General features: G+C 34.0%; 1 protein-coding gene across 4 annotated transcripts; it reads right to left on the reverse strand.

Moving 5' to 3' along the window:
- Window positions 1–7,259: 7,259 nt before the first annotated feature.
- On the reverse strand, window positions 7,260–12,807 carry LOC132047328 (probable linoleate 9S-lipoxygenase 5). 4 transcript variants are annotated; one of them, XM_059438371.1, is made up of 12 exons: window positions 12,790–12,807; window positions 12,531–12,661; window positions 12,258–12,370; window positions 11,915–12,142; window positions 10,795–11,084; window positions 10,177–10,417; window positions 9,731–10,066; window positions 9,526–9,611; window positions 9,336–9,443; window positions 8,914–9,218; window positions 8,559–8,822; window positions 7,260–8,277 (listed from the first exon to the last, which is right to left on the reverse strand). In XM_059438371.1, exons 4-12 carry the CDS (start codon window positions 12,138–12,140, stop codon window positions 7,509–7,511), a joined length of 2,625 nt encoding a protein of 874 aa, XP_059294354.1. In that variant the 5' UTR covers window positions 12,141–12,142; window positions 12,258–12,370; window positions 12,531–12,661; window positions 12,790–12,807; the 3' UTR covers window positions 7,260–7,508. The 4 variants fall into 4 exon arrangements, with proteins under 4 accessions (XP_059294354.1, XP_059294346.1, XP_059294338.1 ...); XM_059438363.1 differs by lacking the exon at window positions 12,790–12,807 and having other exon boundaries at window positions 12,263–12,370; window positions 12,531–12,725; XM_059438355.1 differs by lacking the exon at window positions 12,790–12,807 and having other exon boundaries at window positions 12,531–12,725.
- Window positions 12,808–26,302: the final 13,495 nt, after the last annotated feature.

The following is a 26,302-nucleotide window of genomic DNA, read 5'->3' on the forward strand; positions in this document are numbered from 1 at the left end:
AGTAGACGATATTAGTAGAAGATGTTCCAGGCTTGGATTGGCGAACTCCCATTTTTCTTCGGAGTGTTGCCGAGTCAGAGTATCTATGTTATGGTATCTTAATTTATGTTAGAGACTTTGCAGACAGAGTCACGTATATAACATGTCAAGTCTTGTAAGCGGCTCTGTAAGCCGATGTACCATTATGCATTATGTTACAAATTTCATATGATTACAGATTTTACTTGATTTGAGAAAGACGAAAAGCATGTTTTTGAAAAACTTTCATTATGCACTCATTTCATGATTTAAGAGTCCAGTAAGATTATGAGTATAACGAGAACCAGCGGGTTCGCTCGGCCCTAAGTAAGGGTCGGGTGCCCATCATGCCCTATCAAAAGTTGGGGTGTGACAAATGGATTGAAGCCATGCAAGATGAGATGAAATCTCTGCATGAGAACCATACTTATGGGTTGGTGAAATTGCCTAAGGGCATGAGAGCTTTGAAGAACAAGTGGGTATTCAAAGTTAAAGCGAAGAACACGTACTTGAACCCGGATACAAAGCTAGATTGGTTGTTAAGGATTTGGTCAAAGGAAAGGTATTGACTTTGACGAAATATTTTCTCCTGTCGTGAAAATGTCCTCCATTCGGACAGTTCTTGGTTTGACTACTAGTCTTGATTTAGAGATTGAGCAGATGGATGTGAAGACTGTTTTTCTTCACGGTGACTTAGAAAAGGAGATTTATATGGAACAACCTGAGGGCTTCAAGGAAAAAGGTAAAGAAAATCTTGTATGCAAACTTAAGAAGAGTCTATATGGATTAAAGCAAGCTCCCGCACGCTGGTACAAGAAGTTTGAATCACATGGGGAGCAAGGCTATAAGAAGACTTATTCATATCACTTGTGTGTTTTGCACAAAAATTTTTCGATGATGACTTTATCATCCTCCCTTGCTATATGTGGATGATATGTTGATTGTAGGCGGAATGCTTCCAAGATTGACGAGTTGAAGAAACGGTTGAGTAAGTCTTTTGCAATGAAAGACTTGGTCATGCTAAGCGAGATTTTGGGCATGAGAATTACTCGTTCAAGAGATGAAAAAGAAGCTTTATTTGTCGCAAAAAAAGTACATAGAACGTGTCTTGAGCGCTTGATATGAAGAGTGCTAAGTGGGTTAGCACACCCTCTTCCGGTCATCTGAAACGAGCAAAGAGATGTGTCATACAACAACGGAGGAAAAAGAGAATGTCCAAGATTCCTTATTCCTCTCGCCGTTGAAAGTTTGATGTATGCAATGGTATGCACTCGACCGCATATTGCTCATGCGATCGATATTGTTAGCGATTTCTCAAAAATCCAGGAAAGAGCATTGGAAAGTCATGGAAGTGGATACTCGGTATCTAAGAGGGAAGCTCGGATGAATGCTTGTGTTTTGGAGGATCAAATTCAATTTTGAAGGCTATCTGATTCGATATGGCGGGTGACCTTGATAACAGAAAATCCACTACCGGATATCATCTGTTTACTTTTCGAGGGAGCCATATCATGGCAATCGAAAGTTGCAAGGTGTCGCATCATTGTCTACAACCGAGCCGGAGTATATTGCGGCTACCGAAGCGGCAAAGAGATGATATGGCTCAAGAGATTCCTTCAAGAACTTGATCGAGAAATGGAGTATGTTGTCTATTGTGACAGTCAGAGTGCAATAGACTTGAGCAAGAACTCCATGTACCATGCGAGAACAAAGCACATCGACGTCAGATATCATTGGATTCGTGATCAGGTAGAGAACGAATTGTTCCAGGTCAAGAAGATTCACACGAGTGAAAATCCTGCAGATATGTTAACCAAGGTGATTCCCAGAGACAAGTTCGAGTTATGCAAAGAACTTGTCGGCATTAACTCTATCTGAGAAGACGGAGATGCCTCCTTCAGTTGAATGGGTCTGGAGGGGGAGATTTGTGGGGTCCATCCCCATTATTTGATAAGGAAAAATCTGCAAAGGAAAAATTTGGCACAGGCCAAATTGCAACTTTTGTCAAAAATAGTTACAAAAGGTTGAATTTGGCACCGGCCAAATTAAATGCAAGGATGAAAAATGGCACATTTCATCCCTATAAATAGCAAGCTCTCCATCATTTTTATACACACCAGAAAAGAGAGAAAAAAATTATAGAGAGCAAGTATTCCATAGACTGTAAGAAAATAGTTTGTGAGGAAAAATAGAGTGTGAGGGATATTGTAGTGAGGTGGGAAAAATCAAAAGAGTGTTTTTTCTTTTTGAGTGTGTAGTGGTCTTTGGAGTATTTATACTCGTGACTACACAGTGTAAAATTCCTTACTATAGTGATATCACCATCTTCCTCTGGCGTGGGTTTTTCCCTTATTCAGAAGGGTTTTCACGTAAAATCTTAGTGCCATTATTGCTGCATTTTATTCTTGCTGATTTAACCATAAGTTAGTGTTCCGCGTTTATCACTAATACCGTGAATATTATTTTTGCGGGTCTAATTTATTCCCAACAGTACACTTGTGTCCTATGTTGTTCGGACTCTTTAAAAATGCCGACCAGCGCATGTCGGATCCCTCCAAAATTGCAAAAAATAGTACTCTCTCCGTCCCAATATATGTGAAGGTATTTGACTGAGCACAGAGTCTATGAATAAAAGAAAGAATTCTGAAATTTGTTGTCTAAAACAAGTCATAGACATTTGTATGGATATAAATCATTCCAAAGAATAGTAAAATGAGAAGTGTAAAGTTAAATTATTACTTACTAAATATAAAAAGGTATCATTCTTTTAGGAAGTGATTAAAAAAGAAAGATTGTCAAATAAAATGAGACGGTGAGAATATTTTTGGAGGATCTAATACGGGTGGGCGGTAATATTTTTGGAGAGTTGGAGCAACATAGATTATAGTTGCAGTAGACTTTTGTATTATCGGATTCCCATCTTGGATCAATTGAGACAACCACATTGGTTTTAAGAAATTCGCAATTACCTTAGTTGGAGAAGTTTGACTTGATCTCTCATTGGGCGTCCCTCTGTTAAGAAAAAAATAATAATACGGTCCTAATACATAAAATATTCACATGGACTCGTCAGTAAATGTTTTTCATAGTAAAGTGCTGTTTTGTCCAATGAAAACTTGGCAACAGAGCTATGCATGTGATAAAAAGGATGATAATATATTCTAAACTTATAAACTATTCTCTCCCATCATTATCCTACAATCAAGATCCGGTTAACAAGCTGATGATCAAATTTTATCAAACATACATTAAATATTCCACACGCAGTACACACTAAACATTAGTCAACAAATAAAAGGGAAAGAGAAGTTGTTGCAAGAATGCAAAATTAATGAAGAGTGGAAAGTAGTAGAGAAATAGTAGCCTCAGACTAGGCATAAAATATAGATAGGTGACTTTAACTAGCAACTAAACACTTCAACTTTGATAATGCATATCTAGATATGCATCTCAACTTGTCCTATTGTATCTCGTGGATACATAAATCTTAGAGGTCTCTCGATGATTATTTTGTAAGTTAAAATTGTTCAACAAATAAAAGGGAAAGAGAAGTTGTTGCAAGAATGCAAAATTAATGAAGAGCGGAAAGTAGTAGAGAAATAGTAGCCTCAGACTAGGCATAAAATATAGATAGGTGACTTTAACTAAGAACTAAACACTTCAACTTTGATAACGATATCTAGATATGCATCTCAACTTGTCCTATTGTATCTCGTGGATACATAAATCTTAGAGGTCTCTCGATGATTATTTTGTAAGTTAAAATTGTTCAACTGATGCACTAGTAGAAACAAGTTGAGGTGTCCAGATGTGCATTCTCAGTTGAGGTCAAGTTAAAGTGTTTATTTATGCCCTCAAACAACTAGGTTGCTTGAACATGGCTCTATTTAACTGCTCCCAAAATTTCTATTTGAAACAGCAAGTGTGTGATATGATGGAAGTCATTTCCTGATTTAGGGAGAAAAATATCTCTCGTCACTAATTTGGGTTAACAAAACTTGAGTCTAACCAATTTTCTTTTCGATTACCCATATGAAAAAATTGAAAACTCATATAGTATCCAATTGGGTAGGAAATTTTCATTTTTAGGGAAACTTAATGATGAATGATGACTAATTTAGTGTAGATTAATTCATACGTTTTAGTTCTTTTTGTTATTTTATTTTTCAATATTATAATGAAAATGTTTAAAAGGAAAAAAGGTAGGTCGTTTTCTTTTAGGCAAACGAATTATTTTTGTGGAAACCGGAATGCAAAGATTGATACTTGGACGGAATATAGTACAAATGCAGCATTACCACCGCGATCAGTGGCGGATTCAGGATTTTCATTCAAAAAATTCGGAAAATAAGAAGAAAGTTAAATATAATTTATTCGGGGTGTTCAAAAGTTAATATATACATATAAACACACAAAATTTATCCTATATATACGTAAAAACGTATGAATTAATCTTTAGATCCGCCCCTGGTCATTGTCATGGAGTTTCAAATTTACACGTGAAACTTCACCTGTGAAATTTGAAACTCCTTAATTGTGCTTATTTTTCAATTTCAGGATTTTTGAATTGAAAAACTGAACATCAAGATACAGTATATTGAAGTTTTAAACTGAAAAATTGAACTTTAGGATCCTGGAGTTTTGAACTAAGAAACTGAACTTCACGACATTCACAGTATCCAAGTTTTAAACTGAAAAGCTGAACTTCAGGATGCATGTCTCTGACCCCTTTTTTAAATTATGACTAAATAATAAATAATGTACAAGTACTGAATAAAACTTTAATAGCGGTCCTAAAACTGGTTACTTGGTGAAATTTCTACTTAAAAGGTCAGGCACCAGGTGGGCCTACAGTCTACAACTTGGGTGGGCCTTCACCATTGGGCTGAAAGCCCAACTGTCCAATAGAATGATGAAGTAGGGAACTACCACCTGTATTTGGATACAGCAATAAATCTTCAGCCAAAAAAAGAAGCAATAAATGAGTGGGACAATTGCTTACTGCTTACTAACATTTTTGGCTTCTTTTATGGTGCAAATAAATGATCCATGTGTTGGTTGGGGCTGTATGATCCCCTCATTTAATTTGCATTCCTACTTTTTTGCCTTCTTATTCTTCTGAACTTAAGTTATAAAGTCGAACTTTTTTTCATAATGATGACGTTTGTCTGAATATTTTTTAGTTACTATTGTAAAATGTTGTTATAGAGAATATATAATATGAACTTGATTGCATAGTGAAATGTTAGTATAAAGAATGACTTTTATAGAGAGGTAAGACTGTACACTATCCTCCGTTAACAGTGCAATTTAACTGGCTACAACAAATTATAACCCTTCTAAGTCAGTACATCAGGTTTACTATGAAGTATTTGTAAGTCAATTTAAATGTAATGGTTTTAAAAAATATATAAACTTAAACTCTATCCTTATACGCAGTGGCGGATGGAACCTTTGAGCTACGGAGTCAACTGAATCCAATGTCTTAGACTTGAAGCGTAAATATAAATTCAAAAATCACAAAATTCAATAAATATTAGATTCTGAACCCATAATTCCAAAAATACAATAAGTTTAGTAAGAAATTTTTTAAAGGTTGAATCCGTCGAATTTAAATCTTGAGTCCGCTTCTGCTTATACGTACCACTGTGATGTATTGTGTATACACATGGTGACACTACTTATATTTAATATTCTTATAGGACTTGCATTTATAATGCTTATGATTATATGATGAAATGGAAAATAGTAAGTGTTCACTCATAAATCATTCAAATATGGACTCAATAAATGAATTGATGGAGAAGTACATTTACTTTCTAACTACCTAACAAACTGGCAATACATATTTAGTCCTCTTCTGCTTTAATTTCTTATCTGTCCTGAAAAAGATGACTCAACAATCTTTGGTTTTATCACTACTCTCCAACTTTCCTAAGCCATCACTACTTGGACTTTTCTCCAACTCTAAATGTTAGTCAAAATCTTCAACACTGTTAGTTGCTAGTCCAAGGTATGTTACTTGTCACTTATACTATTTTGCTTCTCACATTCTTCAAGAAAATTTAGAACTATATTCAAAATCTTTGTTTGAGGATTTATAATTTTTTATCTTGTGATAATGTAAGTGATGCATGTCTCAATAGTATCTATTTAGAGATTGAGCTCTAGGGGAAAAAATATTCAGCTTTCATTATTCTAGTGTTTCTCTCAAGCATTTCAAGTGTGTTGCAAGGAAGTATTAGAACTTCTCTACCAAATTTGTATATATCGTTAGAGCCTTGATCGCATGGCGGATTCAGGATTTTCACTCAGGAGGTTCGAAAAAAATAATAAAAGCTAAATATAAAAAATAATGTTGTTGATGGGAATCAAACCTAGAATGCTAGAGGTTATTTTGAACACCTTAGACCACTTAAGCTAACCATTTGCATTTATTCAGGGTGTTCAAAAGTTAATATATGTACATAAACACAAAAAATCTACCCTACATATACACTATAATTTTTTGCCGAGGGTGTTCACCCACCTCTAAATCCGCCCCTGACCGCGATTCATCCAAATGTTGGTATTTCGATACGAATATATTTATTTGTAAAAATTCACTAAAATAATACTCCGTAATAGATTTGGAAATATATTATTGTTGAGAATACAAAGAGTTCAATATTAAAATATTTAAAGATTGCATACATAAAACTTAAATCCTGAATCAGCCTCTATCTGTAATTTTTGAATTCTTTTAATAAAATTTGTGGCTCTGCCACTAGGAGCAACTTACCCCAATTTGCTAATAGCTACTCCTCAGCATAATATAGTCATCAATAAGCTCATGGAGTGAGTATATTTGCCACATCTCTTCTCAATTGTTGTCCCCTATGTGTTATAAGTCACCCGTATTTTCGTTGTTGCTCCATTTCTGGTATGATCCTTTTCTTATGTTCTTTGCAATTTCGTTCCCTATAAAAAGATTGAATTTATTTTTTGTGCCAAGGTGTATATGTGCAGAGGCAAATTCAGGATTTGAACTTTATGGATTAGGCTTCGAGAATATATCACAACCTATTTAATTTACCAGGTTCAAAATATATTATTTGTTTATTTAGTGGCTTTTGAAACACATACAGAATCTGAGCCAAAGCTACTGAATTCAGATGAACCCATAGCTCATACTTTTGTGATATGCTTGACATATACAAGAATGCATTGCTTCACGTTCCCTTGCTTGGGTTTCTAGTCAGGAAGCCTTTCAATTCCACTTCCTTTCATTTAAGCAGAAACTATACGGAGATAACAATGAGAGGGAATTTGCTAAATGTTTTTATTGCAAAAACACACACTAACAATGATGGACTTTGGCTAAACAAATATTGACATAAAAAATGGATATACACACTATCTGTTGCCACTCCTGCTCAAGTTTGGATGATTTCTGATTGCTGAAGAGGGCTGCAAAAGTTACTATATATCACTATTCGTGCTGTAGAACGTCAAATTGAGACACTATTAGGAATTCCTTTTCCGGTAAGTCCACTTTCATTGTTGTCACCTGATGCATTGGGGTATAGCAACATATATGGCACCTTTACTGGCCCGTTACGATTCTTCCATATGCTGTCATTGTTCCTTTCAACTATTCTGTTCTCAACGTCTACTAATCTGTCGTGGAATCTTTGAAATGCTTGTCGTGGTTCAATATCTGAAGTCCACTCTGGATTATCTCTCTGTCCCAAATATATCTCGTCTGAAGAATGTCGTGACAATATTTCTATTAATGAAACACCTAGCAGAGTTTGGAACTGAGCTGTGATTGTTTTCAGGTAAGCAAGGTCAGGGTTCGACTCAAGCTCAGCATACTCAGGGGTGCCTGGCTCAGGCATGAACCGGCGGCTTACAGTTGGGCGATTTGGTAGGTAACCAGCATAAGGATATTGCCCGAAGTTGACAGCTGCGTGAAGAGCAGAAGCCACCCATATGATAATAGTGCACGCATCGACCAGTTCAGCTCGTGTCTGCATTTGAGGCCACCATGGTTCATCTTTCAAGTCACCATGACCTTCATCGCGAACTTCCGTCCACCATGACTGGAGTTCAGTATCATCTCGGATCATGTCATCTGTTGAGTAATAGCATGTACAGTATTCGTCAACCCAGGCTTCGATTGCTGACCAAATCTCAAGCCCATCCACAGCAAAAGGATAATCCTCTATTAGAAGTCTAAGGCCATAGGGCTCGCTTGAGTCTGGCACTGCTACTCCTCTGCGATAAAGAAAGTAGGAGAGTTATATTTTGGTCAAGAGTGTTACCGAGGTGGTGTTTTTAACTGGGCTTTTTTTTTCATTTTTAACCTGTCGTCCAAAATTAATTAGGGGCACTAGCCGATCAGTGTATATTATATGTATATTTACATATATTATATGTATATTTTTGTGTATATGACATGTACATTCATAATTAAATACAGAATCTATACATTTGCTGGCTTAGCTATTATTCTTCTGACTGGTCCAAAAATATTTAACTTGAAGCTTTGGACATACCTCTTAAGCAGATCAGCGGGAAGTCCTTGCTCGGTGAAAACCCAGTTCTTATAGACAATAGAAGACATCTCCATGGCATATTTCCCTGGAAAAACTGTCATCTCAAGTATTCCACCAGCATTAATTAGTATCTGCCTCGCTAAAGCATTAATATACATGGTATCACGGAAGTGAGGTTGTAAAAGCTTGAATATTGGATGAAGTACGCTCAAATGTCTGTTTGTAGCAATCACAAATGGCTCTATAACTGCATGAGTATTTAACCTGCAATTCAAGTAGAAGCTAATGAGCTAAACTTATCGGGAACACCACCAGATATTTTCATCCTTGCATCTGCTTTTGCTAAGAAGCTCACCAATGACTGATAAGCTGATGATAGCCAGAATCGTTTACAGCGGCATAAGCTTTGGCCAGCTGCCAGACAGTGCCTTCAACACCCTCGTTGGCTGGTGTAAATACAAGGCTGGTGGCACCATGTTTATCTCCTTGTGGATGAGGTAAGCTCAACTCAATTGCAAGTGGCTTCAATGTTCCATTATCTTGAAGAAAAAGGAGAGTCCGACTGGCATAAGTCTTCGTCTTTGTTGTATTAATACGTCTGAGGTAAGGCATCAATGCATCATGATGGTCTAAAATGAACAGCCTATTATACTCAATTGCCTGCACCCACAAGTTTAGATAATCTTTACCATGTTATTCGACAAAAGTCAAGTTATTTTTTTGCTAGGTTTGCTTCGGTATATTAGGGTAAAAGAGGAAAATAGGTTGAGAATTTACTTCATCTACAGTTAGTCCATCCATGTTTTTCTCTATGTGCTCCCTTTTGATTGTGCTGGTCTGATTGCCATATACTTTAGGATCCAGCTTGCTAGCTGGGGGAAACTCCTGATAAGCATTTAATGGGTTAGAAATATGCATGAGAGCAAGGACCATTAAACCAACTAGTGCTCTGAATCTCGCTTGATACCTGAAGACGTCGAATGATAACAGGGTTGACTCCAGCTAGCATTTCCCGTCCAAACTCTTCATCTGTCCTCCAGGCAGACCTATCAACTGCAGTAAAAATTAAGATGCTCATAATCAGTTTTCAATTTATGATGCAAGATCTAACACCTCAGGAAGTATCTATTATCTAACTAGTTGGAAGAGTAAGCTTGAAAATCCTTTGGTACCTTTGATTACATCAGGCATCGGAAATTTGAGAAATGCTTCACCATCAGACCGGACTAGTTCTTTGAGCAACTCCCACGGGATGCATTGTCTGAGTTTGCTTAAATGATGGTCAGGTAGCTTAATCCCACCTTCATAGAGCTTGAGTACGTCTTCAAAGCTATCAAACTCGTTGATGGTTTTGTCAAATAAAGCAACAATCTCAGGAATGAGGACCTGTCCTAAAGATTTAACAGCATATGCAAGGAAATCTGAAAGCTTGATATGAGTGAAACGCTCATCTCTTGGAACATATATGTCCAAACCTAAAGGTGGCAACCGCGTCTCTGAGTTAGGATCTGCAGAGCCAACACGAATAGCAGCCGCTTATTATACATAGTACTTCATTGGCCTTTACTTCACTTCAAAACCTTTTAATATGATGACTACGATTTATATGTTTTCTAACCTGTTTTAGTTGGTCGACGGCTTGTCCTGCCTCTACGAGGATATGGGTATTCCTTCGACCCACCAAGCACAGGCCGAACATATTCTGGCCCCTTATCTGGAAATCCTAGATCATTGTAGAATGCATAATCATAAACTCTGTCCCACTCCTTAAGCATCTCCGAACCGCTTCCACGGAGATTAAGAAGCTCCTCTTCCCTGTATGCTTGAAGGGGTTCCGGTGTGTCGCTTGGCAGGTATGTCTGGAAAACCAGAAAACTTGATTTTAGCATATCTTATCATATTGTGAACCTATCAACTGTATACAACAGTTCGGTTATCATTTCTAGAAAAATATGAGTTTCAGGATGTCTATCTAGCTATCCTATCAAAGCTTAGAAATGGTTGTTTACTTATCATAATCTTGTACGTTAAAGAACTTTCATAGCTTTTGTCTATTTAGAACAACAATGAACCTTTCATCAGTATGTGTCTGATTGTTGCTAATAAGCATAAAGTGCAACTGTGGAACCTCAATGGTGCTTCTGATTTTCAATGTGATTAGCTCTACTTTGCCTTGCTAGGTTATTTTTCTTCATTTAATTCACCACTAGTATTGCTAATTTAATGTTAGAGATACCTTGTTTGCAAAGAACACACGGTTGTATTTGTAGCGATGAGCTGGATACACCCACGAATTGCACACAAAATGAAGTTGACCATGTCCAGGAACATCCTCTAAAACGACTGTCCTGAGGTAAAACTGGCTGTGGTGATAGTTCTTGATTATGAAAGCTCCAGGAACTCCCATGGAGTCATCCCAGTCGAATGTCACATTAAATGATGCATCGCCCGCTGATATTGAAGTCAATGTGGACGTCCATTTTTTGAGGAATGCTGGTGTTCCCAACTTCCCTTTAGATCCATTACCTACAGAATTTAAAAATAGCAGTGTGCTTAAAGGTGTCTGTATTATAGATACAGACTATACTTATTTCTTTTAGAAACCAAATGAGATATTAACTAGAGTCTTAACTCTGTTTGGTTCTATTCAGAGCAGAGGTAAGCTGACCCCTGCGGAAGTCCCCTTCCTGTCCTTATTTACGACTTGGAAATCGAATTTTAGTGAATTTTGATGCTTTGACTATGTTATGAAGGGGCTACACAGAAGGATTCAATTAACATGAGGAAGAAGATGGACTTTTTGAGTGGTTTTGCTACTGTTAAGATAACAAATTAATTAATTAACTAAAATTACATCCCTCTAATAACTTCGAGGTTGTCATGCCATTCAATACAGTATCAGAGTAAGCAAGCTCATGGTTTGAAGTCTCACTATTAGCTAAACATAAAATTATTTTCACATACTTGGCCTAAGAAAAAGACTCAGCATGTGAGAGGGCATGTTGTAGGCATAAATAAATAAAGTGCACCCTGTCTAGTAGTTTAAATTTTACATGAGGTAGTTACTCAATTCAACAGCTACAAAAATCGGAGGAAAGATCAGGAAACAACAGGTCAGACACACTCACAGAATTGGACTAGGATCAACTTAACTTGAATCATCAATATTGTGCTATTTAAAGCACATGAAAATCCAAACTCTCTCTATCTTCTGCTACTTGGTTTCATCATTGGAAAAGGATACTGAAGTTCAGTGGTGGAGCCAATATTTCCACTAAGGGGATTCAAAATGTAAAGTAGTAAACATACGAAAAAGCCAAGGGGATTCAACGTCTACAGTGTAAAAAAGGAGATACCAGGTTCTGCATGGTCTGCACTGATGAGCTGCAAGGAGACACCTTTACCGAAGACTTCATGAACTCGATCGAGGAAAGAAGCACCAACATCTGTCAAGTCCAACACATTCTTCTTCATCAATACAACAGTCCCTCTAACCTTCTTGCCATTGGTATGATTATTGTTGTTCTCTTCTGTACTGTCGTGGTTCTTGCCACAAACCACCTGAAGCAATTTATCCAGCATCTCTGTAGAACATGGTAAAAAAATCCCCATTGAGAAAATTTGTAAGTCAGAAATAGAAATTTCTTTGAGTTAAAATGAAGGAATAAACATGAGTATTTATAAAGGGCAAGGTATAACCTTACTTCAAATTGGAGCTACTGTAGCAGTGGTAGACTTGGCAATGTATATGTTCGCAACTTCTTGACCAAGAATTTAGTATTCTTATACGACCAACTTGTACACTTCTTATACTAGTCATCCATGGAAATATTGGGGGTATAAGTAAGTTTCATTCTTTAATACAGTACATAAAAGAAAAGTTTAAAGAACTTATTCCATCTTGGCAATCCCATCTGGCATTTTGATTAAAATATTAGTATCATGTTGATGGCACAAATAATATTGACATACCTTGTACGTCCTATAAGCTAACTGCAACCCGTGTATTTTCCCTGGGAACTAAATTAATTGCTTTGAATTCTTCTTCTTCTTTTCTCTATAATCTTGGTCTTCTCCTTGTTTTCTCACTTCTGATTTACTCACTGAAAGTGATGACAATCAGTTGAGAGATGGAATTAAAGTATGAACAGTTGTAAAATTTAATGTAATTTATTAGCAAAAACTGTACAACTTGACCAATAGAGATATTTAAAAGGCATAATAGGCTCACTTTTTTCTTGCTCTGTGCAAAGAATCTTCCAGGAGGAAGACAAGAAAAGTAAAAGGTCCCTTCCCCGCAAACCACCCCACCACCCTACTCCATTCCAATGTCCCAGAAAAGGGTCACAGACTAGGTTGTTAAAGGAGTGAACAAATCCCTTCTGGTGGACCCTCTATTTAGGACATGAATTTAATCGAGAATTTTCACCTATGCGGGTTTAAATACGTATGAAGAACACACGAAAGAATACAGCTAGATTCAACACTTACTACATATATATATATATATATATATATATATATATATATATATATAAATGATTTTAAATAATTTTAACTATGTGTGTAATTTTCTGCCGAAAGGGTTCGGATCAACTCTCTTTCCTTGTGGCTCTGCCGCTGATTTAGGGTGGTGGGTATAGGGGGTGGCACAGGCGTATCTATCATTATAAGTAGGGTTAAATTGAAATCCTATCTTTTGATGCGGATTGTAAATTTATGTGCAGAGTTATTAAAATTGTATAAGTAATAAATAGTAAATATGAATCTATAACTTTGAAAATATAATGGGTTCAAAACTAAAAATCTTAAGATTGAACCCATAGGGCTTGCTTGGTACAAGAGATAAATAAATAATTCCAAAATTATATTTGAGATGAGTTTATCCCACGTTTAGTTGGGATAAAATGGTGGTATAACTAATTTCAGAATTAATTATCCCGGGATTGTAGTGTTATTTTATCTCTATGGGAGGATGGAATAACTAATCTCATAATAAATTATCTGGGGTAACTTGTTTCCAACCAAACGACCCGTAGAGTTTCGCCTGGGGGGTGGGGTATGTAAGTAGAGAAGAAATTAATACTAACCTTTAGGATGTAGCTGTCAACAAAGTGAATGTAGTGGTAGCAAGGAAATTTCCCATCTTTCTTACAAATAATTAAAGAAAATGATGTTGACCGGAAAAAAGCTGGATTCTTGATTTACCGGTGAAGTAAAAGAGTTTCCCGCGGAAGTGGACTAAGGAATTTTGTTCCTTTTGGAGTCAACCTGACAAAATAAAACAAAAGGTGCACGTGGTGATGGTTCATTGGAAAATCTGGAATTTTCCCTAATGGGAGTATTAAAAACCACTCCAAATGTAGGTGGAAAGTGTTAAAACACGTCAAGACTGTTAAGAGTTTTCATTCAAAACTTAAAACACTTGCAACACGGATTAAACATCGTGTTACCTTTTGGCAATATCATGTGCCCTTACAATATACTATGTTTCTTTATCTAACAAGATTCTCTCAAGTGTCCTAACAATATATTTGTTCATGTGCTTTGATTTGGGGTATAATGTACTGAGAGGATTACCTCAAGATTCACATTTCCCTAGTGATAAGACGATTCTTAGTTTTAAGTTAGAGAATAAAACCAACTGCTTCATGATTTGCATTTCCCTTATGATAAGACGATCGATTCTTAGTCTCAAGTTAAGGAATAGAGCTAATTGCTTCAAATTGCCTTATGATTCGATCGCTTTTTCATTGCCTTATGATTCGATCGCTTTTTCCTTGTCATAAGACAATTCTTAGTCCTAAGAAAGGGAATATTAGAGCTAACTTGCTTCAAATAAAATACTACTATAATTTTACTTCGATTTGTGAATCTGGTTCAGGCTTGACAGTTAAAAGTTCTTTCCAACATGATATACCACTTGTGTATATATAGAAGAGTTTGTCTTTTTTTAACGAGGTAGTACTATAAAATTCACCCTTTCCCCAGCAGGCCATTCAGCTTCCAAATTCTAATTATCCTTGCAGTATTAGATAGATCTGGCAATAATACGTTGAATAGTTGAAGCTATTACAGTGGAGGTTTTGATTTTGATTTTTTATTTTTCCAATTTTTTGGATTTCAACTGGTTTTGTCCAACAATCTGTTGGGAAAGTATGAAGCTTTGATTTTCTTACACTTCCTCTATCTCAAACATTCTGCCTGTAACCGACCAGGGAAGCAACATTAACTATTCTATAAATGCTCACTAATTAGAAAAGGGAAAAAATAAAATATTTTGTTCAAAGAATGTTTTAGGCAAGTTATGAAATACCAAACGCACAGATTTTCAAACATTTAAATGGCAAATTAGTTACCCTAAAGAACTAAAATTGTTCGAAGGCAGAGCAGATCTACATTACGAGTTACACATAAATTCAATATTTTTCGCTCAAATTATATACTTATATATTAAGAACTCATTAAATAATTATAAATATTTAACGGTATACTCATTTATTTTCGTATAATATTAACTTGGGTTTCAGGAACCTGAAAAAACTGAACGATTTCAGTAATATTATTCTATAGTATTGTTTTAGCTGTCCTTAATCCTAAGCCAGAAGCTAAGAATAACTATGATAGTGATTAATACTACTTACGTCCATTTTTACTTGTTCACTATATTAAAATTATATTTTCACTTTTACTTGTCACTATTAGCATATCAAGAGAAAAACATATCATTAATTATTTCTTCCCAAATTGTTTCTCAAGACCTAAGACTAAACATCAATTAATATGGATATTGTGGTAAAATACACGCATTAATTATTATTTCTTAAAGAATGTGCAAAGTCCAAATTGGACAATTAAAAGTGAATGGACTATGGAGGGAGTACTAAAAAGAAGTTAATACCAATATTAAGAAACAAAGAATAACCTCTAACAAGGTTTTTAATTTAAATTGTTGTCTCATTAGTTATTAATATTAGTGGGCCATTGATTGAAACAAATAACAAATTAAATAACTCTTCAACTGACCAAGAGTTTGGTCAAAGATTACAATCCAATCCGTATATTACGAATTTGAATTTAATAATCTCTTAGCACTATCAATTATCATCTAATTATCTTGATGATCGATCTCCATTCTCCTCTTAATTTTGTAGATTAAACAAAGAAAGGCCGAGCCCACTTAGTACTAATGAGTCCTATTTATATATTGACACAATGACAAGTCATATCACATGCTTAGTCTGTGTAATTTCTTTTACCACTATCCAATCATCACTTTGCACCCACGGATTATTATGATTTTTGGGTACCACAAAAGCTCGATAATATTAGGTATTTTTCTAATTAAGTCGCACACTTAGCAATGAAAATTCACTACTAGAGTAGAGGTTTTTCCCACCGACATTCAATGAAAAATTTGTATTATGAAATATAATTTTCTCACCTCATTCCCACCGAACCAGCTCATTGGGAAAAACGCTTAGTGGGAAACATGTTCCCATTGAACTTAAAACTTCTTAATTTTTCGTGTGAAAATACTACTATTTAGGTTTTTCCCACCGACATTCAGTGGGATAATGCCGCTGAATATTTTTCATTGGGAAATAAGTAAGAAAATAGAGATTTTTTAATAGTGATTTAATTCGACATGGCTTTGGAACTTCTAAAGGTGTGTTTGGTATGATTTTTTAAATTTTTTCATGTTTAGAGAATATTTATTTTAGGAAAACAGGTTCCTTAAAATAAGGAAAGTGTATTCTCTAGTGAAAGTAGAGAAAACAAGTTTCGTAAGTGTCATTTCATGTTACTGTCTTCGCTCATTCCCACTCCTGCTCTTGCCCCGCCTCCGATCCCAACACTCCCCACCCCCACCCCCGCCCGACACCCCAACCCCCCCCCCCCGCGCCAACTCCTCATCCCCCTCCATCTCCACCCTTATAGTGTTGGCTAATTTACATTTAAATCCTTTTAAAGTAATATTTTATATTTACTTATTAAACATCAGAATATAAACAAGAAAAACTACTTATTTTCCAGAAATAATTAATTTCATGAATAACATTTTCCGTCGTACTAAATGCAGTCTAATTCTTTAAAAATTCTGAAGAAGTTCCTCTATGCATGCAATCATCAGCTTCCATCTTCGTAATCATAATGTTCTTTTTCGTTTATAACATCATAAAGTCATTAGGCGACAAGATTTGTGCCCTTAAAGATGATTTAAGGAAACTAATCATTTCATTAACTTTTTGTTATTATATGCCCTAGTTGTTTCACTTTTCTAGGAAAGTAAGGTGGCTCAACTATAAGGTCAATAAAGCAATCGCTTTGGGTCCCAAATTTTTTGGGGCCCCATTTTTTCCTTAAAAATGTATTTTATATTAAGTATATATAAACTGTTGCTTCAATCAAAAGAAATTTTTTAAAATTAAATTTGATAAAATCTTATCTAAGATCAATAATGTCTCAAGAGAGACTGAATAAATTAGATATATTATAAATTGAAAAGGAATTGTTAGAACTAATCGATTATAAAACAGTTATTAATGACTCCGCATCTGAAAAAGATAGAAAAGTGAAAGTTAAATAAAAATATATATGACGATCTTTCTTTTTTAAAAAATTAGGGCCTCTGTTTGAAGTTTGGCTTTAGGCTCCTATTGCCATTGAGATGCTCTGGGAAAGTTCTATATGGTATTTGCTTTTATTAGTGATACAGGCATACAGCTGCTTATATTCGTTCAAGTTATTTTGTTTATATTGGTTTTTAGTGTGTAAAAAGTAACCAGATTTTTCATCCCAAATAAACGAAGAAATGTGTGGTTATGTAACATTATTGAGGTGTGTCCATTTGTAGAAATTAATTAAACTGGCTCCTAATAGTTGGTTTGCTTGTAGATAGCATGTTACTCGATACGTTTTCTGTTCCTGGATTAATAATTGCCGTAAAGTTGTCATTGCCTATATGATTTAAGGAAAGAAAAGAAGGCATATAGATTTTACGTTCTCAAGAAAACTGAATTGAGATTTATTGGCTGAAGTAGGATAAGTTCCTATTCTTTTTCTTAGATTAAGGTAAGGCAGGGATAAATACATTGTATATATAAAGTTAATTCTCTTTGTCTCTCTATGATATTGAATTTTTTTGATGAAAAATCTGCCTTTCAGGTAACTGGCAAGGTTACAAAACTTTAGAACCCAAACATAGAGTAGTTTTTACTTAGAGTAGTTTTTACTTTCAATATATATTAGACAATGGTTTTGATCTTTGATTTCGGTTTCAGACGAGCAACTTATTTACATTTGTCTCTTCTAATTAAGGATTTAGCTATGTTATATGCGCAGAGAGTATTCGGTGATACTATTCACGCGGTTAGCATATACTTTTAACCACTCTAAAAAAGAATGACATATACTTGTAGTCAATACTTAGTACTCCCTCCCTCATATTTTAATTGTCGCTTCAGCTCATAGTTCACGTTAATTTAGAAAATAATAAATACAAGATATAGTTTACTAAGTTACTCTTTATTTAATAAAAAAAATTGATTGTTTCCTCTTGAACACTGTTCGTTCTTCTTTAATAAGGTAGTTGAAAACAATAGCCAGCCTTAGTCTTCAATACTTAAAATGACAATTATTTTGGGACAATTCTTTTAAGCTAAAATAACACATAAAATAGACGGAGGGAGTAACAGTTTAACTCTAAACATCTTATTTTACTCTTAATGCAATGATCTACAGTCATACAAATTTCTAAAATTTGGTCTAGACTATAAATTTCACAAATCTTCAGTTTTAAAAAAAAACTTCGTGCCCAATCAAAGGCTCTGACGTAAATTTCAGAGGGATGCTTTTTAACCTCTCTAACTAATCTCATAAATTACTCTGGCATTTAAGCTGACTCAAGATCTTATCTAGCTTACTTCATGTAAAGATTGTGGGGGTTTAATTTAGCATGTCCTGTTTTTAACATCTCGAATAGTTATCTCATAATGACTCGTGCATTTCAAGGCTTAAGATCTTTACCTACTTCATGTATACTCTCAAGTACTTATCTCATAGACAAGTCGTGCATTTCAAAACTTAATATCTTACCTACTTCGTGATTAACCTTTACACGTAACTGGAAGAAAAAAAAAAAGGTACACTGGATTTTTGTCCCTTAAAGTTATCATAAATTTTATTGAGACATCTCAATTGAGATTGTTGCCTATTAAGCATTTTAACTTTATTCAATATATCTCTATTAAACGCCATAGGCTAATATGACAAAACAAAGTATTTCACACCTCTCGCAAGTGCTTGAACTGGTCAAAAATCTTTTTTATATTCATTTTTAAAAAGCCAATATGGTCATCAATACGATTATAGTTCAAGTAATTGCACGGTTTCCCTTGCAAATGGACTGGTCTTTAATTTTTGGCCTTCAAATGGGTTGGTCTTTAATTTTTGCCTTTCAAAATTAAACTTATGCCTATATGGTATAAGTTATTTAAGTGCGCTGGTATACTTAATGAATATTATGATGCATAATTTATGCCTTAGACATAAATGCTATTTTGAAGGGCAAAAATTAAAGACCGGCACAAAGTAGAGACAAAAGTGCAAATGGCCCATTGTACTTCGAAACGTGATAAACGTTTGACCATCAAGGTTTTTAATTTTTTATTAGCTTTTCTTGTCTTTAACATTTTCTTTTTCCCTTTTTTTTTAGGTGCATTATCTGTTACTAACATATTCTATCAAATCTTTAACCAGCACGAAACACCAAATTGAACTCATTGGCTTTCACCGTGAATACTGTTTTTCTACACGTAGGAAAATGATAACGTATCAAAACTCAAAACCAAAGCCAATGATTATTTTTATATATATATTTGAAAGAAAAAGTTTGTAATATATACACCAATCCAAGAAATTATTTTAATTTTACTTATAGTTTTGAATCTGATTTGAACTTATAATCATGAGTTGAAATACATGATGAAAGGATAATTGCATCGTAATAATTTTTCTATTGTTTTTTATCCTGTGAATAAATAAGCCCAATTAATTCATTATTATATTAATGATGGAAATATTAGACTTGTTATGTAGTGTGAAAATGTCATACACAAACTAGCAGTCTTAACATCAACCCGACCTGTTTCATAGATGTAATGGCTGCTTATAATAATTAAGTGTTTAATAATTACCTCTTGTAAAGAATAATAAAGCCTAGTCAATTCTTTTTTATTTTTTTATTTGCTAGTAACTAGAAGACATTACGCAATTTTGAAAGCGAACGTTGAATCAAGTTGATAATTAATTAGTCATAAGTTTGAGTGATAACATTATGAAAATACTAGTAAACATCATCAAAGAACGTCTAATTAATTACAATTTGCAATTTCATAGGATTAACAAAACGTTTTAGTTAGAACTCGGTCATCATCTTGAAGATGAGAATTGAATAAATTTAGTTTTTTTTATTTTTGAAGTGATAAACTTAACCAAATACTATAGTCAAATTCATGTATCTCGCGGCAGTAATCATTTTCTTTTGGTCAAGTAGACAAGTTACCAACAAAATACATTTGTAAGTTGACATTTGAAAAATCAACTCAAGTTACTTGTTCAAAAACGTTTCATGTCATGGCTGCTACTATTTTATGACCAATTTTTAGCTAATAAAATTCGCAAAAGAAAGAAGTTAATTAAATACAATTTGCAATATTTTGGGTATAAAGCAAACATGGGTAATTGGAATACTGTACCAGTCATCACCTTGGAGGATAAAGTTTAATACGCTCTTCTTTTTATATAAGTGTTCTGAAAATTTGGATTACTTTGGGGTTTTATTTATAAGATATTTGTCCAGCAGTTGTTAGTATAACATTATGGAAAAATAGGAAACAATTAGGCGGTTTTAAAGAGCCGCCATTATAATATGAGTAGCGGTTTAAAAATTAATTGCTATAACTTACATTTTTAATATGGCAGTTTTATGAAAATTGTGACGTTTTAAAACTCCATTATAGTACTTAGAGGGAATTTATTTGGCGCAAAATTAGTATTAATATATTTAAATTATTAAAAAGTGATCAAGAGCTACCTGTCAAACGTAAGGTTTAACCATTGATCTTTTTCACCCAAGAAAAAGGAAAAGAAGAAAAAAAAAAAAAAGCCATTCCTTTTATCGACATGCATAGTAACTTAAAATATTTGAATTTCTTGGCTTTTCCATAGAAAAAAAGAATATATTTCACAGAATCTCTTTTCTTGTTTAAAAAGATAAGCCAGATTCCATAGTGCTTTGTATCTTTTTGTTTAGAATTTAGTCACTGGTTAATACACTTAACTGTAAGCATGATCTCGATTTCTTGTTCTTTTCCCTTAACCCCCACCAACTTAATACAGTTACAAATAAAAAACGATCAAGATATATAGTTACACGTTAGTTATATGAATTTTTTTTGTTATATATTAATTTAGTATAAAACGTATTACTACTAGTAATGGACAAGTTGCATGTATGACAGTATAAATTCCTTCTACTTGACATAGGGTACCCCCCACCCCCAACACACACACACGCGTTATACCAACCAGCTTTACAAATTTACAATTCATCAATTACATGCAATGACAAAAATGAAAAGGGATTAACTTTTAATAAATTAAACAAGTAATAGTGCTTGGTGAGCTAATTAAAGTAACCTTTGATCAAGATCAAGGCTGGAGCTACTTTAGCCTTTAAGAAAAATATCCTTTGCTTGCTCCTTCATAGAAAAAGACCACATTTAAACTGCAAAAGAAACAAAAGCTAGCTATCCTCTTCATGAAATCAATAGTCATGATAAAAATTAGAAAGAAAAGAAAAAAAATTAAAGAGAATTCTTTTCAAAAGGGAAAGAGATAAGATATACACATTTCGAGATATACACATTTCAAAAGGGAAAAAAAGATATACACATTTCGAGAAGGGTAAGGGAAAAAGGGATTTCTTTCTCTAATATTCTTTGCTTAAAAGTTGGATCAAGCATATAATCCTTGCAGTAGTATAAGTTTCTTAATACTAAAAAAGTAAGATTAGGTGTGTCGATACAAAAACTTACTATATTATAAGAAACAACATTTACTGTATTATATTCCTTCTCTATTGGGTATTTGTCCATGGCCGCGATGTATATAATAACATTTTTGGCCCCTCAATCAATTATAGATAAATTTTGATTGTCTTTGTAATGTTATATAAAATATAATATAAAATATATTTAACCTTCAATTAGCTTAAATGTGTATTTTTGGTCCATTTATGTAAGATATATGTTATATTTGGACTATTTTTCAAACCATATTACTGTCAAATTATATATATATATATATATAGATATATAGTGATTGTACAAGTTTAACATATACGTGGGGCATTAAGTGGGGAAGCAATTTGTAATCATGGTAAATTTGTGGATATTCACAAGCAAAGGGATCAATTTAGTGCACGTTTCAATTAGTTAAAGGTCAGATGTGTTTAGCCAGTTATTACAAGGACTAAAATCAGAATTTATCAATAACTGAGGGACCAAAAGTGTTATTAACCCTATTTTTTTTTTTTTTACATAAAACAAAATAAAGGAAACATATATTCCTTATCCTAAACAGGGGATCGTTGCTTTGAAATTATAGAAAATATTCCTTTTCAAGAGAATTAAGGAAAAATATTTAGTACAACCAAACCTTTGACAAAGGTTTTTATTGATTAGAATTTAAATACTGAAATATCTAATTCATACATTCAAGGTCAGCTGGCTTCGTACCAAGCTTAATTTTAATTGAAAATAACACATAAGTTATCAGATTTCTCTGTTGCTTTAACCCCCCGCCCCACTCCAGGGGTGGCTCGACTATAAAGCCAATAAAGCAAATCACTTGGGGCCCCATTTTTTCCTTAAAGATATATTTTATATATATAAACTGTTGCCTCAACTGAAAGAAGTTTTTCAAAATTAAAATTGATAAAATCTTATCCAAGATTAACAATGTCTCAAGAGAGATTGAATGGATTATATATCTTATCAATTGAAAGGGAATTGGTAGAACAAATTGATTATAAAATAGTAATTAATGGCTTCGTGTCTTTTCTTTTAAAAAAGTTAGCTAGACCTCTTTTTGATGTTTAGCTTTAGGCTCCCAATGTTATTGAGACGGCCTCCCCCCCTCCCCCACCCCCAAACACACACCCCACAAATTGGAATCCTTTAATATTATAGTATTTCGATGGATACTAAAGAATCGTTTACATCACTTGAAAATGTGCACTAGCTAGTTAATCAAAATAGATAGAAATAGTTTATTTCTTGGTACGGTATTTGAAATATTCCAAGTCAGACTCATGTAGGTTTTATGCAGCACATCTTAAAGTACTCATAATATTTTAGGTAAATATGTTGCTCCTTTGAAACATGGTTATATATAGTGCCCCTTGGTCAAATTAAAAAATTTATGAAAAAAATAAGAATGCTAACAAAACCACAATATTTTTGCGACAAATACGGATTACTCCTTCCAGGTTTGAGTTGCAGGACTTAATGCTACTGACTTTCAAACTGCACACAGAGCATTCCCAAAGTTGTGTACTAAAATGAAATCGCGTACTGAAATGGTTAATCTCTTCTATTCACAGTAAAGTAATAACACGAGTCTCTCATCCCAGGCACTAAGGCACCTAACAAGATAGTGATGTTCTAGGATTAAAGATACAAACTTTGAACCAAAATAGCCATAAGTGACGGAACAACAATTTTTACTAAGGAAATTCAACTTATAAATAAATACGAAGAAACTAAGAGAGTACAACATCTATTATGTATACATAAAAAATAAGTTTAACCTTATATGTACATTATAATATTCCCGGCAAAGGGGGTTCGTACTTGTATTCGCTAGCTATCTGGCCAGTGGCCATCATCACTTGAGAACGAGAACGACAAGAGAATTAGAAGTAAAGGAACATTGAGTAAGGGGGAAAACTCACCCCAGGACATTGGTCTACTGATAAGAGTGCATCACATGATGTGGGGGTTACATGCACATACATGTCACGAGGTTCAAACTTTATCGCAAATAAAAAAATTGTATCGAAGTGTAGAAGAGGAAAAAATTAAACTCTCGGACCTTGTGACACTTGACCCTCGGAGAGTTCTATGTTATATCAAAAAAAAAAAAAAAAAAAGGGGAAAAAAGTCAATATCATCATCTATTGATATTTATTTGCGCACTAAATTGGAAGAATGATGAAAAGAAATAGGAGAAAAGGAATATAAGATGGGGAAGAAGCAAGAAAAGCAAAAGAAATTAAGGGTATTATTTTTGTTATCTTGTCAATTTGTTATGCTTCTTTGCTTTAACCTTCATGTGTCCAAAGATAGGGATGTTGGATGTCACAATCAAAAAAGCGAAGGGCTATCTACAATTACCCTTTTGCTTTTCCTTACAACATAAATAAATGTGTTTCAACTTTCAAGTGATCATAAGCAATCATTACGCAGTTAACTGTTTGTAAAGTTCTATATACGTAACAGGCGTGCTTCATTATATTTAGTGGCGTCTAAATAATTTCTAACCATCAATCAATGTGCTTATGGAAAGTTTAACCAATGTTCTTGTAGACACTGATGAAATATACTCTTGAGTCTATTGTTATCCCAGAACACATATATACTCTATCACTTAGTTTTCGTGAAATGTTTTCATTTTGGTAGTAGTTGTGACAGATATGACCAAAATTTTGTTATACGTTATTTCCCGTCTTGCAATAAAATGAAAAATGAAGAGTGCTAGCTAGCTTAGTGTCACAATTTCACCATGAACTATTAGGTTTAGGAATTTTATTTTATAATCATTCGGTGTTCAGGCCTATTGCCCTAACTGATTAGAATTCATCTTGCATAGGGTCTATTAAAGAGGACCGCTCTTTCAAGACTTCTTTTTTATTTTCAGAGTCGAACTTAAGACGGCAGAGGGATCTTGTCCATCCCAACCACAAATGATAGTCAGATGGAGCAGGCGGAAGTGCTAAACTTTAAATAGATAGGTGACTGTAATGATTTGAAGTTAATAAATAATTATAATTAGGTTCACAATCAAATATATATATATATAATTAGGTTCACAATCAAATATATAGTGAATTTCTTATATATATATATATATATATATATATGTATATGTATAGAAGCTACTAGATTCCCATAACCCCACATACTATACACTAGTTCCGCCTCCAACTATGAAGATAATTCTTACACGCAATGTTGGATGATATGTTCACTTGAAAATGGGGTTACGCAAGAAGTCGCTCTAGGGAGTACATTTCGTTTCTACCTACAATGAAATTTGTTTCTATTGCGCAGCCTATATTGGTCATGAGAATTTGATGTCGCCCCATTTTCCTTTAGTAAAATATCACTAGTCATCGCTTATGAATGGGACATGTGCACCTTTTTATTTGTGCACTAACTTTTGGTAAATTTTGATCCTACACGTAGATGATATAAAATGAGTTGCATCAACTTTGCTGCTACTTCAACACTCCCCTGGTACAAAAGGCTCAAGATGATCACTTTGAGGGAAAAAATTTCAGTATCTCCTCTTCTTTTTCAGCCTAATTCTCTAATAGAAGTTATGACTTCAATTAGTCTCAACTTGAGTAAAGGGCAATTCGCACGAATGCCCCTATCCTGGGGTGGTCTTTAATGTCTGCTCCTCAAATCGCTGATTTTTAATTTTTGCCCTTTGGCATTTTAAGTAACAAAAAAGTGGCCGAAAACATTCCTGACATCGGGAAAAAAAATCGATCTATGACCTAATTTCGCAAGTTAAAAGTTACATAGAAACTTTGTCTTGTCCAAAGATAAGCTCTATAGCAATTAAATTATCCCAAGATAACTTCATTTCTACAGAACTTATGATGGATAAGGCAAAGTTTCTATAAACTTATGCCGAGCGAATTAGTTACTGCACAATTTATGCCGGAAAACTTCATCTTTATAGAACTTTTGCCGAACAAGGCAAAGTTTCTATGTAACTTTGCCCGAAAATATGAAACTTTGTCTGCAAACTTTTTTTTTTCCGACTTTACTGGGGATCGAACCCAGAATCTCTGATTTCATAGACCAGCAAATAAGAATACTATGGCCCACAAATTTTCATTAAATGAGAAGCAGGACAAAAATTAAAGACCAGTCCGTATTCACGCAAAAAAATTGAGTCTTTAAAGGTTTGCAAAGCCCATACCAATCATTATAGGAAAAAGGACATAAATGGCATCCGGCCCGAACTATTGACAACCAGATGGCCCAAAAAACTTAAAAGACATTTTTAGCCTTCTTAAAATAACTCAATTTCATATCTTTTTTCAACTAATTTCAGTATATGTATAGAAACTGTATCATTGTTATATAAAAAATGTATCGTACATATATAGAAATTGTATCATTGTTGTATAGAATATGTATCCCTATAGTATCTGTTTAGAAAATGTAGCATTGTTGTATAATTTGTGTTTTAACAAATCTATAATCAATGTATGCTTAATAATTATACACACATTATACAATTATTATATATATTTTGGGATATTTTTTGAAGGCTCAATCAACGTAAACTTATTAATTATACACATATTATACATGTTCTAGGATAATTTTTGAAGGCTCAATATGAATTTTTTTCATCAACCTTCAGTGGCGACTTTTTGA

Source organism: Lycium ferocissimum, chromosome 1 (genome assembly GCF_029784015.1).
Source record: "Lycium ferocissimum isolate CSIRO_LF1 chromosome 1, AGI_CSIRO_Lferr_CH_V1, whole genome shotgun sequence".
In the NCBI taxonomy this organism is placed as follows: domain Eukaryota; kingdom Viridiplantae; phylum Streptophyta; class Magnoliopsida; order Solanales; family Solanaceae; genus Lycium; species Lycium ferocissimum.